Source organism: Callorhinus ursinus, unplaced genomic scaffold, assembly GCF_003265705.2.
Source record: "Callorhinus ursinus isolate GAN/ISIS: 27379988/994484 unplaced genomic scaffold, GSC_fseal_2.0 scaffold18, whole genome shotgun sequence".
NCBI classification, from domain to species: Eukaryota; Metazoa; Chordata; class Mammalia; order Carnivora; family Otariidae; genus Callorhinus; species Callorhinus ursinus.
Window position 1 is genome coordinate 16648048 of NW_027397080.1, and position 14793 is coordinate 16662840.

The 14793-nt window shown below is 49.4% G+C and overlaps 1 protein-coding gene across 4 annotated transcripts in view; it reads right to left on the minus strand.

Moving 5' to 3' along the window:
* Positions 1–9638: 9638 nt before the first annotated feature.
* The window catches only part of WDTC1 (WD and tetratricopeptide repeats 1), a 64601-nt gene continuing 59446 nt past the window's right edge, over positions 9639–14793 (minus strand). For 3 of the 4 annotated variants that reach the window (XM_025856139.2, XM_025856138.2, XM_073903120.1), the window contains 3 exons: positions 14084–14270; positions 12955–13147; positions 9639–11614 (listed from right to left, as the gene is read on the minus strand). In XM_025856139.2, the coding sequence (XP_025711924.1) occupies positions 11417–11614; positions 12955–13147; positions 14084–14270 (578 nt within the window). In that variant the 3' untranslated portion in view covers positions 9639–11416. The remainder of the gene's footprint in view (positions 11615–12954; positions 13148–14083; positions 14271–14793) is intronic. The other variant, XM_025856140.2, reaches the window with a different exon arrangement.

The window sequence follows — 14793 nt, forward strand, 5'->3', positions numbered from 1 at the left end:
CCTGGCCCCCTACCTCGGCGCCGACCGGCCCCGCATGTTTGCGCGCGCCCTGCAGCGCTGAGGAAGGGATGCCCTCAGGCAGCGCGCAGTCTAGCGCGAGAGATTGACCGAGAACTTCATAATTCAGTACGCTGAGGCCTCCCCAGAGGTGTTGTACAGTCGCTATTTATTGAGCGCTTCCTAGGTGCCAAGCACTTGACATACATTGTTTTTAATCCCCATAGACTGGTTCAACATGCGAATTTAGGTATTTCCCCCAGGTTACCAGTGAGAAACTGAGGCTCAAGAGATGAGGTGAGTGGGCCGCGACTCAAACCCAAGTCTGTGTCCCCTGTCCTTTCCCTCCTGTGGTCTCTCATGAGGTAGTGGTAGTGGAGAGGAAGGACAGGCTAGAATGCTATGTGTTGTGCGTGTAAGCAGGAGAGACTTGCCCGGAGGTATTTGAGCTGTCTTGATGTTTGCCAGGTGGCACGGGGGTGGGGGTGCAGGGATGCGTGCAGCCGTGCAAAGCAAGAAAAGGCTTTGCAGAGCGCAGTGTGCAGGAGTGTGAATATCACCTTGGTTGGAATAAATCTCAAACCTTGGATTGATCCGATCCCTTCATTGTGCAAATGGAGAAACAGGCTCAGGGAAGTTCATTAATTGTCCGAGATCACACACAACCAACATAAAGCAGGCAGGCTTAAATCTTGGATTCTTTGGGCTTTTTAAAGGATGCCAAGATAGCCAAAGAAAAGGGAATCCGCTGGGATGGGAAGGGGAAATATGGGGACAAGAAGGAGGTAGGAACAAAATCAGAGAAATGGGAGCTATGCCTTTTAGGGAACATCATTTTCTTCCATTGAATTACCCTCCCTCAACGCTGATCCATAGAAAGCCTGCTGTCCTGTTTCTAGCACTTAATATTTTAATGCATTTTGGGAGCGAATGTTCGTTATGGAACTCTAAGCCCCTTGACTTCAGTAGCTAGCATAGCTCCTAGTACAGAGCAGATGCCCAGGGGCGCCTGGGTGGCTCAGTCGTTGGGCGTCTGCCTTCTGCTCAGGTCATGATCCCAGGGTCCTGGGATCGAGCCCCACATCGGGCTCCCTGCTCTTTGGGAAGCCTGCTTCTCCCTCTCCTACTCCTCCTGCTTGTGTTCCCTCTCTCGCTGTGTCTCTGTCAAATAAATAAATAAAATCTTAAAAAAAAAAAAACAGAGCTGATGCCCACTGGATATTTCTTGATTTAATGATTGGGTGGATGTTTTATAAAGGCCTTCCAGATATTACAGCTGAAAATGATTCTAACCCATTCAAAAATTTTTGAGTAGGTTTGTACCTCTCCTGTGACCCATGTGTAGTGTCTAATCCTTGCAGAGCAACAACCAGCATCTAGCACAGAGTTTGGTATAGATTAGATATGCAGTATGTTTGTTGAATGAATAAATTACATTACTTCTTGATTCAATCACAATAATCTCTTCCAGATCACAGGCTCTGAGGAGGGTCTTTGCCTTAGATATTCCTCCATCATCACTGTCAATCCATAATTCTAGCACAGGGCTGGTGGGTGCCCTTTAGTCATTTATTGTATACATATTGATGAATAAACAACCAAAGTAAGTCTTTCTTAGGGTCTGCCACAAATTTGGTAGTACTAACACAAGTACCACCTTTACTCTGACAACCTTCAGTGGCTTCTCAGTGTACTTAGGATAAAACACAAATATCTTACCATGGCTTACAAGGCCCTGCATCTTGCTTTTTTTCTTACTTGTCCACTACACTACAGCCACCCTGGCCTCTTTTTCAGTTCCTCTCATGTGCCACCCTCTTTCATGCCCCCAGGGACTTGGCTCACACTCCTCTGCTGAATGTTCCCCACCCCCTTAAACTGGCTAACTTCTATTTATCCTTCAAGTCTCAGATTAAATGTGGCTTTCTCAGAGAGTCCTTCCCAATCTAAATCAGAAAGCCTCTGTGAATCTCCCTTGGGACATCCTGTTCTTTTCCCTCATAGCACATTTGTAGCTATGTATTGTTGGATTCCCCCACTAGGCTGGAAACTCCTTGAGGGCAGAGACTGTACTTGCCTTGTTCACTCTGTAAACCTAGTGTCTAGTAGTGTCTAGTACATAGCATCTGCTTAATATTTGCAAAAATGAATGAATGGCATACACTTACAAGCTTGGTATCATATGCTGGCTACATACAGTCTGAGGGCAGGAACCCAGCTTATCACTGCTATCTCTTGGTGTCCCAAGCTTTTTTAAGGAGCCCATAGAGGTTGCTGGGCACAGTGCTCAGGAGTTGTGTCTGATCAGAGATCCTTAGTTCCTTGGCCTAGGCAGCTACAGAAGCAGAGGCATGAAGACTGCCAGGTACTCGGAGAAAGAAGCCAACTCCTCAGACTTCCCTGGGGCCTCTCTCCCAGGCTTCTCCCCCTGCCACCCCTCAGCCTGTCCACACGGCCCCCCCTCATATGCACACATCACCTGGGTTTTTTCACCCAACGTAAAGCCTCCCTAGCCTGTGCCTTGCCTCCTCCGCTGCTGCCACCTCTATCACCCACAGACAGATGGGAAATCTCCATCAAAGACTAACACTTCCTTCCAGGCTCAGAGGATCACAGCAGGGGCCTGGAAGAAGCTCCTCTAACAGACAGCTCAGGAAAGGATTGATAGGACTCATAGCTACCCCTCCCCTCAACACACACACCGACCTAAAATAGGAATGACCATCTGGATCCACTTACAGGGCTGGCTGGGGGAGGGAAGGATAGTAGAGCCGGAACTGTCAAGCTGGGAAATCTTCGAGGGCAAGATGCTGCTTGTTTGAAGGGTGAACTCAGGGCACGTTCTCTTGGTGGGAGTGAGGGCACCCCCTCCATTGGCCCCATTTATGAGTCCCCATGGCTCACACACCACCTGCCTCAGACTGTCTCACTCATCCTGGCCTTCAAGGCCCCCATGGTCTGACTCTAAACCCCAACGTACTCTACAAGCCTCAGCTCTCACTGTCTCCCTCTGGACTTGCTTGGAGTTAACCTCACTGGGCTGTTTGCCTTTCAGAGAATGATTCCTGCACTTCATACCTCCTGTCTTTGCTCACACTGTTCCTTCAGTGGAATGCCCTTCCCCTACTCTACTACTTTCAAGGTTTCTGGCAAATGCTCCCTCTTTGCTCCCAGAGCACGAAGGCTGTGTTTCTACCTATTGAATATTCATGTGTACTTGCATTAGCATTAGCTGTTTACATGTCTGTCTCCCCGAGGGACTGTGAACTCCTTGAGAAGGGGTCTGACTGGATCTATTGGTCCCTGTAGCCAAGCACAACACCCTGCAGATAGGAAGTGCTCAGGGAATGTCACCGTTGCTATTTGTTGATCACTGATGGTCTCCTTAAGGGCTCTGGGGAAGAATCACCTCAATCAATAACCCAGGGAAGCAGGGCCAAGCCAGGGGCGGTCACCGCTGCAGGCTGGAGTTGCTGTTGGGCGTCATGCAGTGTGTCTGGAGTGTGTGAGGGCAGAGTCCTCTCTTCTTCAGCCTTTCTGCTTCTGCTCCATTTATTACCTTCTTTGGCTCCTGGAGATTGGGATTCTCCCCTTTAAGCCCTGAACTGTATTCCAGGATTTCTCCAAACCTTTCCACGGTAGGGAGGGGACCATTTGAGAACAGACACTCTGACTCTTTGGACATTAGTTTACAAAACGACTTCCTTCTCTGTTCCGTTTTATAGATGGGCAAACTCGCCCAAGATTATCGAAAGCACGGCTAGGACCAGAATCTAAGTCTCCTACTCCCAGGTGGGCAGTAAAGCATGACGGTTAAATACGTGAACTCTCTGGAGTCAGCCAGCAAGCCCAGTGTTTCAACCTAAGCTCTGTCAGTGGTTGTCATACCTTAGGAAAGTAACTGAGCCTGTTGGCATCAGTTTCCTCATATCTAAAATGGGAAACGATAATTCACATCCTATAGAGTTCTTGTAAGGTTTATTCGACCGGCTATACCTGAACAGTTTCTGGCCCCAAATAAACACTCAATGTTAGCTATTGTAGTAGTGAAAAGCACCCATCACAATTGTAGAAAGCTTACTCACTTAAAAAGCACTTGGATGCACATAATCTCACTATGATTTGGGGCCGTCTTACAATGTAGTGAAATAACCAGAGCAGGTATCAAAATACCCATTTTACTGATGAGGAAAATGAGCCCATAGAGGTTCAGGAACTTTTCTGAGATCTAAGCACATATTAGACAGTTGGGGTTTTGAGCCTCGACCCTGGCTCTCTCTGCTGGTGAGCCCTCTTAGGTCTACTGAAGAATGATAAGGCTGAGAGCAGCCTGAGATTCTGTAAATCACCACAAAATAAATGCAAACTCTAGCCTCACTAGGACCAGGCTATTTTATACATAAAAAAAATGAGTCGAGAGGAGGCAGAGCAATACCGAACAAGAGTACCCCATGCCTGCCATCATGTCCATCAGAATGCTTTCCTCCCACACCACCCCTGCCAGACACAGAGCCTGGCAAACGGTGGGGCACTCCATGGCAGAATGTACAGGGGAGGACTCATGATTCCCAGTGAAATCTAATGCTCAGGGACCACGCACAATCCGCATTTCTGTCGCACATCTTCCATATAATGTGGAGGTTCCAGGAGGTCAGGGATTAGTCTGTTGTGTGCACTTTCATTAAGCCAGTGCTAGGCACAGAGGAGGAGCTCAAAAAGGATCATGACATTTATGAAAGAAAATGATTTTTTAAGACTTGGACTAGGAATCAGAGATTAGGGATCCAGTCCTGGTTTTGCTTCTAACTCACTGGGTTCCTTGGACAGCCATCCCCTTTTCCTGCCCGTCTTTGGAACTCCTTGTCTCTCTTCTGAAAATGTGGAGTTTAGGGCTAGATCAGTGATCCTCAGGTCTGGCCATACTTAGACCGAATCTGGGATGCTTAAAAATAATGGATGGATGCCCGGGTCCTAACTCAGATCAATTAAAACAATCTCTGGGGTGGGACACTGGTAGTTTTTGAAGTATTCTAGGTGAGGGGCACCTGGATGTCTCAGGTCATGATCTCAGAGTCCTGAGGGCTCTTTACTGAGCATGGATGGAGGCTGCTGCAGATTCTTTCTCCCTCTCTGCCGCTCCCCAACCCTCTCAAAAAAAAAAAAAAAAGTATCCTGGATGATTCTGATGGTATAACTAGAGTGGAGAACCTCTGAGCTAGATAGTGTCTCATTGCCCTTTACCTTCTGCACCTACATTTCAGCATGTGCTGAAGCACAGAGACGGGGACCAGGCCTCTAGGGCCACACCTACCCACCACAAACATAGACGGCCCAATTTTTTTTTTTTTAAGTAGGCTCCCTGCCCAATGTGGAGCCCAGTGTGGCAGCGGGGGCTTGAACTCATGATCCTGAGATCAAGACCTGAGCTGAGATCAAGACTTAGATGCTTGCCAACTGAGCCACCCAGGTGCCCCACAGGGGGCCCAATTCTAATGTCTGTTTTGCTTGCCAGGGTTCCTGGCTGGCTCAGCCGGTGGAGCCTGCAACTCTTGATCTCGAGGTTGTAAGTTCTAGCCCCATGTTGATTGGGTATAGAGATTCTTAAAAATAAAAAATCTTAAAAAAAAGTGTTTTGCTATACATTCACTGGGCGGGCTTATCTGACCCCACCTCTCTTATCAGTAGGGCTGGTGAGAGCTTTGGGTGAGTCACACATGCAGAAACACATTAAAAATGGAGCACCTCACACAACCTTTCTTACTCCCTCTAGTTTTGCCTTCTTTAAAAAGTCATATAGTTGGAATCACACAGTGTGGCTTTCAGACTGCCTTTTTTCATTAAGCAATATGCATTTAGGTTTCCCCCGTATTTTTGTGGCTTGATAGTTCATTTCTTTTTATCACTGAATAATACATTGTGTGGCTCTATCACAATTTGTCGATTCACCTTTTGCACGACTTCCCGGTTGCTTCCAGTTTTGGGCAATTATGAATGAAGCTGCTACAAACATTTGTATGCAGCTTTTTGCATGGACATAAGTTTTCAACTCATTTGGGTAAATACTAAGGAGAGCAATTGCTGGATCCTACGGTAAGACTATATTTAGCTTTGTAAGAAACTGCCAAACTGTCTTTTCAAGTGGCTGTACCATTTTTGCATTCTCACCAGCAATGAGAATTCCTGGTGCTCCACATTTTTGTCAGCATTTGGTATTGTCAGTTTTTGGATTCTAGCCATCCTAATAGGTATGTAATGGGATTTCATTGTTGATTTAATTTGCAACTCCCTAATGACATAGTGCTGAGCATCTTTTTGTATGCTCATTAGTCCCCTGTATATCCTTTTTTGGTGAAGTGTCTATTCAGATCTTTTGCCCATTTTTAAATTGGGTTTAGTTTTCATATTGAATTTTAAGAGTTCTTTGTAGAGCTTTGTATATTTGGGGGCACAGACCTTTTATCTGACCTGTTTCACAAATATTTTGTCAGTCCTTGGCTTGTCTTTTTCATTCTCGTAATGATGACTTCATGGAGAAGTTTTTAATGAAACCCGATTTATCAATTCTTCCATGGATTGTGCTTTTGATGTTTCTAAAAACTCATCACCAAACCCAAGGTCACCCAGATTTTCTCCTGTTTATCTTCTAGAAGTTTTATTGTTTTGTTTTACATTTGGGTCTATGATCCCTTTTGAGCTAACATTTGTGAATGGTGTACAGTGTTTAAAGCCAGCACTATTTATTGAAAAGACTATCCTTTTTTCATTGAATTGACTTTCCTCCTTTGGCAAAGATCAGCTGACTATATTTATGTGGCTCACCTTCTGGGTGGCAAAGATCAGCTGACTATATTTATGTGGCTCACCTTCTGGGTTCTCTACTCATTCCATTGATCTATTTGTCTAGTCCTTTTGCCAGTACCACACTGTCTTGATTATTGTAGCTTTATGATAAATCTTGAAGTTGGGTAATGCCAATCCTCCTTTGTTCTTCCTTGATTTTATTATTGTGTTGGCTATTCTGGGTCTTTTGCCTCTCTATATAAACTTTAGAATCAATTTGCTGATATTCTCAAAACTAGTTGCTGGATTTTGATTGGGATTTCACTAAAGTTATAGAACAAGTTGGGAAGAAACGACATCTTAATAATATTGAGTCTTCCTATACATGAGCATGGAGTATCTCTTCATTTATTTTGATTTTCCTTTATTTCTTTCATCAGAGTTTTATAGTTTTCCTCATATAGATCTTGTACATATTTTGTCAGATTTACCCCTATGGGGTGTGTGTGTGTGTGTGTGTGTGTGTGTGTGTGTGTGTGTGTCTGTGTGTGTGTGTATGTGCGCGCGCGTGCGCGCATATGCTGAATAGCTAGGGCACGGGATTTTTAGGGCAGTGAGATTATTCTGTATGAAAGTGTAATGATGGATACATGACATTATGCATTTGTCAAAACCCACAGAGCTATACAATAAAAAAAGTGAACCATATGGACTTTAGTTAATAATGATATATCAATACTGGTTCAGGGGCACCTGGGTGGCTCAGTCGGTTAAGCATCTGCCTTCGGCTTGGGTCATGATCCCAGGGTCCTGGGATCGAGTCCTGTGTCGGGCTCCCTGCTCAGCAGGAAGCCTGCTTCTCCCTCTACCTGCCGCTCCCCCTACTTGTGCTCGCTTGCTCGCTCTGACAAATAAAATCTTAAAAAAAAAAAATCAATACTGGTTCATTAATTATAATAAACACACTACAGTAATGCAAGATGTTAGTAATAGGAGACTCTGAGCCAGGGAGAGAGGGGGATATATGTAAGCCTAAAACTGCTCTAAAAAATAAAGTCTAGGGGCGCCTGGGTGGCTCAGTTGGTTAAGCGTCTGCCTTTGGCTCGGGTCATGATCCCAGGGTCCTGGGATTGAGCCCCGCGTCACTCCCTGCTCAGTGGGAGGCCTGCTTCTCCCTCTCCCACTCCCCCTGCTTGTGTTCCCTCTCTCGCTGTCTCTCTGTTGAATAAATAAAATCTTTAAATAAATAAATAGTCTATTAAAAAGTGGGGGGAATTGCCAAACCAAATGAAAGGGAGCCCCTGGTGAATGAAGTCTTCCAGTGGCTCCTCCTTGCTTACAGGGCCAAGCCTACAGCCTCTTGTCAAGCACAGGGAGTCCTCTACAGTTGGACTGCCCCTTCAGCCCATGAGCCACTCCACCCTCTACTGTGCAGCTGAACTGAATCGTTCGGGCTCCAGGAGGGAATCTGGGACTTTACACTACTCTGTTGACCTGGGACACTGTCCCTCCCTCGCCTGGTCTGCAAATGTCTTGAAGAAGTTTCTGCAGACTTCAGTTTGGACACAAAGAAGTGATACTGGTCCAAAGCACCTGCTTCATGACACCACCTATTGTGCTTCTGTTTCTGTCAGGATCTCCTTCCTGTCTCCTGAATTAAACCAAGAATACCCTAGCATACCCTGCTGCCTTCCCATCACTCCCTGTTCTTTCCAAATGTACAAAGAGAAGAATTAACAAAATTTCAGTAGTGAAGTTACTGTTCCCACAGTATTGAACCACCATCCTGAAACTGCGCATCAACAACCTTGGGGGGCCAAACAAATTCATAGGGGGTGTGGTAGGAGATTTTAAATTTTAGAGATACTCAACATCTGCTGGCTACGGAGAGATCTACTAGCTCAAGGTAGATCATAGTTTCATCATCAGGTTGTGATACATTCCTTTGGTTAGGTCATCTTTGAGAAGCTGGGTTTTTGGTGGTTGCTGTGATAAAAAGCAATTGAAAGTCAATGTGGAACAGGAAGTGAGGGTAGTAGTGTCCAATCTGATTAGAAAATCTGACAAGCTTTATAGTGCCCAACAAGCACACAGATCCCATTACTGTATTTAAGAATGAAATAAAAATATTGTTTCTTCTAGTTTATATGTACTATTTTTTTTTTAAAGTGGCTGGGTAGGACATAGTTCTTAATATGTGATTTGAGTATAATTACTTGGTAAGTAGAACTGTTAGGCATTTCTTTTGGTTTAGAAGCTCCATGAGAAAATTACCAAGCCACTAATGCTGGGTAAGTGCTATGAGCTGAGAAAGTTTGGGAACTTCTGGTCTAAGATATCCTCTAATCCAGGGCACATCAAAAAACTGTACGTTGTGAAATCCATTTAGTGGGTTATAGCCAGCATTTTTTCTCCTTCATAAAACAGAATGGTAAATAGAACACACTGCATGTAGCAAGGGTAAATATTATTGCGTAAAACTTATGTTCATTATATACACAAAAATAAGCATGGGTATCTTGGGTCACAGTGTAAAATGTGTATTTCTTGTTTGGGTTGATTTTAGAAGTTTGAAAAGCCACTAAGACTTCAACCTCCTTATTTTAGACATGAGAGAACAGCCTGGAGAGTGAAAGCTGATTACTGCAGTTCACAACCATCAGTGCCAGGCTCTGCTGCACTCAGCCCCGCTATGCTGGGGGGCCACTGCTCACAGGGATCCTGCAAGGCAGGCCTCATTCTACTGTCTACCCAGTAGAATGTGGTTACTCAAAGTCACATAGCTACAGAGGTGAGGGATCAGGTACCCTAACTTTGGTTCTAAGACCCATTTGCACCCCACAAATGCCAGCAGCCACACCTAGAACAAAATGGTTTTAATCAATTGCGTCACCCTCACTCTCCTGGGAGCGGAGCAACAAAAAGGCTCGGCTCCTGCCCCCAGAGGACAGTAAGGCTTATGTGTCTCTCCACACTGCAGGGCCCAGGCTGGGCAGGCAGGGGGTGGGGGGGGGGGCAGGGTGGGAGGCAGGGAGAGAGGAAATGGCAGGTGGCTCGAACACAGGAAAGCAAAAGGGGCCCCTGCTGGTCCTTGGGCCCCAGGGCCCAGCCCCCGCACTCCTGCTTTCCCCTCCCTGGCTCGAGAAAGGTCATGGAGAAGAGACAGGGGAGCAAGTCCCAGCAGCAGGAAAAGCAGCAGCAGCTGTTTCCTTCACCAATAAATATACTTCATTACCAAGCTAGGAGAGAGGGGTGGGAGAGGGACTGGGTGGGGCGGAGGGGGGAGAAGCTGCCACCTGTGTTGCTGGGATTAAAGCAATGACGAGATGGTGCCAGACCCCCCACCACTATCCTCACCCCCCCGCCCCCCTTCTTAAAACTGTGAAAAAGCTTTTAACATGGCCCTCCTGTCTCCAGGGCTGCTCTGAAGCCTGACTGAGAGGAGGCACCTGGCAGAGACCAGGCGGAGGGAGGGAAGGATGGAGGGAGGGAAGAAGGGAGGCTGCAGCTGGAGGGCTGGAGCCAAGTAAGCACTGAGGGGAAAGGGGGGGAGAGGGGAGGAAGGCTGAGCAACTATCAGGAGCAGCTCCCAGCTGAGAGCCAAGGGGACAGAGAGAGGCTTGGTGAGTGGTGGGGTGACTGCTGTCCAGTGTTAAGCTTGGGGCTGCTGAGGAGGGAGGGGGCCAAGTTAGGGATTTTCCCGTCTGAGTGGCTCAGGAGACCCACCCCCCTCCCCCCAGAGCAGCAAGGGGACAGAGAAAAGCCATCACTTCTTTGGTCTTTGTGGCGGCTCAGCATGTGGGGTGGGAGGGAGGGCAGAAAGGGCCCTTAGCAGGGAGCGCCACCTCAGCAGAGTGGGCCTGGCTGGGAGCTCTGGCAGAAAGGTCACAGTGAGGCCAAGGAGCCCCCAGAAAGGGGAGTGGGAGTGGTCGTAGTGCAGTGCAGAAGGGTATGGCGTGGTGCTCCACCCTCTGCCAGGGCCCTTGGGAAAGGCTAAGCCCCCAGAGGTGGCCAGTGAGCGCAGGTGCAGGGTCCAGAGCCAGCACTGGGAGAAGGGCGAGGACGCTCTCCTGCCCAGGCAAGGGCCTGGCCTTGCCTACTGCAGGACTCCCACCTTCCTTCTGCTTCCACCCTGACATGGTGGCTCTGGAGGGAGGGTGGGACCCCATCCTTTTTCAGAACTTTCCCTGAAGCCACAGAGGAGCTAGCCTTGCCCGTAGGAGCAAGAGTGGCAACAGGTCAAGGCTAGCCCTTATGGACTGGAATTCCACTCCCCTTCCTGTTGCCAACTGAAGTGTAGGGCAATCCTTGAAGACAGCTTCAGCTCTTGCCTCCCAACCTGAGGCAGGCCAGAGCCCGCTAGGGACATGGAAGTGGGAGGTGGGGGGTATTTGGAGGGGCTTCCCCTCCTGCTCTTCTGCTCAGAGCTGGGGCCAGTCAAGGGGCAATCTGCCCAAAAGTCTGAAAGCCAGCAAGTTGTAGCAACCCCCCACCCCCAATGCCAAACTAACAAACAAAACAGGGAAATGAAAAAATGGGGGGAGGAGGGAAAGACAAACCAAAACAGAACCCCCTGACCTCCTGCCCATGGTGAAGGGTCCAGCCAGTAGCAGGGGCTGGGGACCAGAGCTAGGAGGGTCTAGCTGGGCCGGCACTGAACCTGGCCCTCGGAGCTGTCCTCGTCGTCAGAGGCCCCAGCACCCCCACTGCTCAGGCCTGTGATCCGATAGCCCATGTTGAGCAGCATCACCTCCAGTGGGTCGGCATTCATGCGCCGCTGGTTCGCCTGGGAAGCACCCTCCATGTCCTCCACAACTCGGCCTGTGAGGTCTTCGCTCTGTGGGGGAAGGCACACGTACCACTGGGATATATGTGTGTGGGGGGAGGTCGGCAAACACACACACACGGAGCGATAGATGTAGAGGGGGCTGCACCTACGAGGAGATGTACTTGGGATTTGTACACATGCTCATATGTGCATCTGGGTGCCAGGGAATGCGCATCCGGGGTATGTACAGGATTCATGCTCACCAGGATACAGACGTGAGGGAGAGGACACACCACATGGGGTTGTACATATGGGGCCCATCTGGTAATCACACTGGGGGGACACACGCTGGGATGCATACTGGGGGGCATACACACATCAGGGTACGTATCGTTTCCTGATGCTGGGGACATACCACATGGGGTCATATACACGGGGGCCCACACAGGGACACATGTGCGAGGCCTCGCACCAGGGTCTGCTGGGCACACCTACCAGACGCCCGAGGTGGGGCACAGACAACACCCCCATCCTACTCTTTTCTGTCATCACTCCCAACAGTCCTTCCTTTACCCGTTTCCTCTCCCCTCATGGGACAGGCCTGTGGGGTTCTCCTTAAAATTCACAGTAAAATGCCTCTGTAATTAGAACACCCCTTGACTTCTGTCTTGCTGGCTCGAGAGGGGAAGGAAGCGAGGCAGAGGGCAGGGGAGGCCTCAGGCCAGCCTGCCGGGCTACCCACCCTGGGAGTGGAGGGGACCACCCCACCCTAAGTGTCCCTGTGAACACTCCACCGGCATCACTTCTTTACCCTTAAAGCAACCTTTTGAGGTGGTGCTGTCATTCCCATTCCAATGTGGAGATGATAAAAACCTGGCCAGAGATGGTTGAGTCCCTTAGGCAGTGAGTGAAGGGACCAGGATTCAAACCGAGGCTCACCAGACTCCAGAGCCTGCATACTTTCCAGGTAACCAAGGGAATGGCTTTTGCCCAGCTTCGGGGAAGACACAACGCGGTGGTATATGAGGTCCCTAGGGAGCCCCTGAGGTACTGTTCTCACGAGGTGGTGCTGGAGATGCTCTGGTTCCCTCCCTACCTCCTGCACCCCTTGGTTACTGTTTCCTGTATGGGAGTCTCATCTTCTCAGCTTGCTCAGGGATATGCCTCTAGAAGGCGAGCACCTACTCCTGCCCCTGGAATTGCCTACTGCAACTGGCACTTTCAGGATTTGATGGCTCCCACCTTGACACAGCGTTGGGCCCCTGAGTAAGAGTTCCCTCATCCTAGCAGCTTCTAGTCTCTGGGTGACTCATTCCCCTTCCGATCCCAGGCTCAGCCAGGGGCCATGCACAGGGTCCAGCCCAGCCTTTCTCCCTGTCTAGTTTTGGCCATCTTCTCTGCACCCTCACCTCTGGCCGGGGGTTCCAGAGCCGCACAACAGGGTCGATGCCGCTGGTGGCCAGGAAGCAGTAGCTGGGGTGTGGCTGCAGGCAGTTGACAATGGACTCGTCCCCTTGGAGCACGCGGACCAGGTTGGTGGTCTCCTTTTCCCAGATGAAGAAGGAGCCATCGTCAGAGCCACTGACGATGTACTGAGCGTTGCTGGCAGAGGGGCAAAGGGCAGGGAGGTCAGGTGGGGTACTGCCCTACAGCCTCAAGTAGAGGCTGTGTGGCTTAGGGCAAGGGGGAGCAGGGAAGTCTGGAGCTGCTCAGTCACCCCGAACTCTGGGGTCTTGACATGGCTCAGAACTCCCCCACACATGGTAACCCTCTCCATTCTGCAGAGCCCTAGTCACTGTGCAGCTATTAAGCTCAGGATCAGGGACTGCTTGGGTACCTCGAAGATACTCTCCCTCAATGCACATTATAAGCTCCCTGGGTGCTGGATGAGATCTTGCATCTCTTAGATCTCTGAGAACACTCTTATCTAAGCCTTCCCTCAGCAGTCCTAGCCTTCCTGGGTCCAGAACCCCCACTCTACAGTACATCTGCCCCTCACACACCATTGACACTTAGAGGGGATCTTGATGGAGAGACTCTCGACATTCAGGTGTTTCACCTGCCCAAAGAAAGTACACCATCTACAAAGGAGGGTTGGGGGTGATGGGGTCTGGAACATGGGCTATGTCCCTCAGTACCGGGGGCACAGTTCTGAGCACACAACTGTGCCAAGACTGCCAGCCTCTTCTGAGGACTCTTGCCTCATACCCCAGTAGAGGGAAGCTCCAAGCATCCACATCAAGAAACCAAGCTCTGGCACGTGGAAACAGAGGGAGAGGAGGTAGGGGATAAAGGCAGAGTCCAGGCCCCGCTGGATGCTTTGTGGATTACCTCATTATGGCCCCATGAGTGGGGATGGCTGGTTTCATTTTACAGGTGAAGAGACTGAGGCCCACAAAGGTGAAGCCACTTGGTGAAAGATACAGAGGTAGATCCCGGATCTGAGACTTTTCTAAAAGCATTATGCCGCCGTACCCCGCCCCCCCAACCTCCTGCTGCCAACCGGGCTGTGCCCTCCTCCTCTTCAGGGCCTCGGACCTGCCAAAGAAATTGGCCTCCTTGATATCCGTGGTGGTGTTGCAGTGGCCACAGTAGCGGAACTGGTAGTCATAGCTTCGCTCCCGCAGCACCATCTCATCTTCTGAGATGGAGTCCTTGCGGCTCGTGCTGCGGAGGCGGACAGGACCGCCACCGCCACCGCCACCGCCGGCTCCCTTCTTCTCCTCTAGGGGCAGAGAGCAAGGAAAGGTGAGACCTGTCCATCTTTCCCCTCCCCTACCTCGTCTCCACACCTGGGCCTGTTTTCAGCCCGAGTGCTGACAATGTAGGGCTACCTGCCTCCACCCCTACCCTGGAAAGCTGGAATGACTGTGAGGAAGAAGCATCTTTGGACCCAGCCCTTGAGGATGTTCAAAAGGGGACCTCAGACGCTAGGAGGGCCTTGGCTCAGGTCCCTGAGTAATGTCTGGAAGCCCCAAGGATGCACAGGCCCACAGTCTGTTTCTGTGGAGGTAAGAGGCAGGGAGGGAAGGTGAAGCACTACTGAGAGCCTTGAAGGGATGATTTTTCTAAATAGATCCACAGGTCTGAAGGCAGTAAGGTCCAAGCCCTTCCTCCCTGGAAGACAAGTTATAGATCCCAAATGAGGCACTGACCGGTTAAGTGCCTTGGGTAAAATCATAACAGTTTTCTCAGTGCCTTAAAAGTGCCTTGATTCTGCCTGCCTCAGGGCTTTTGTATATGCTGGT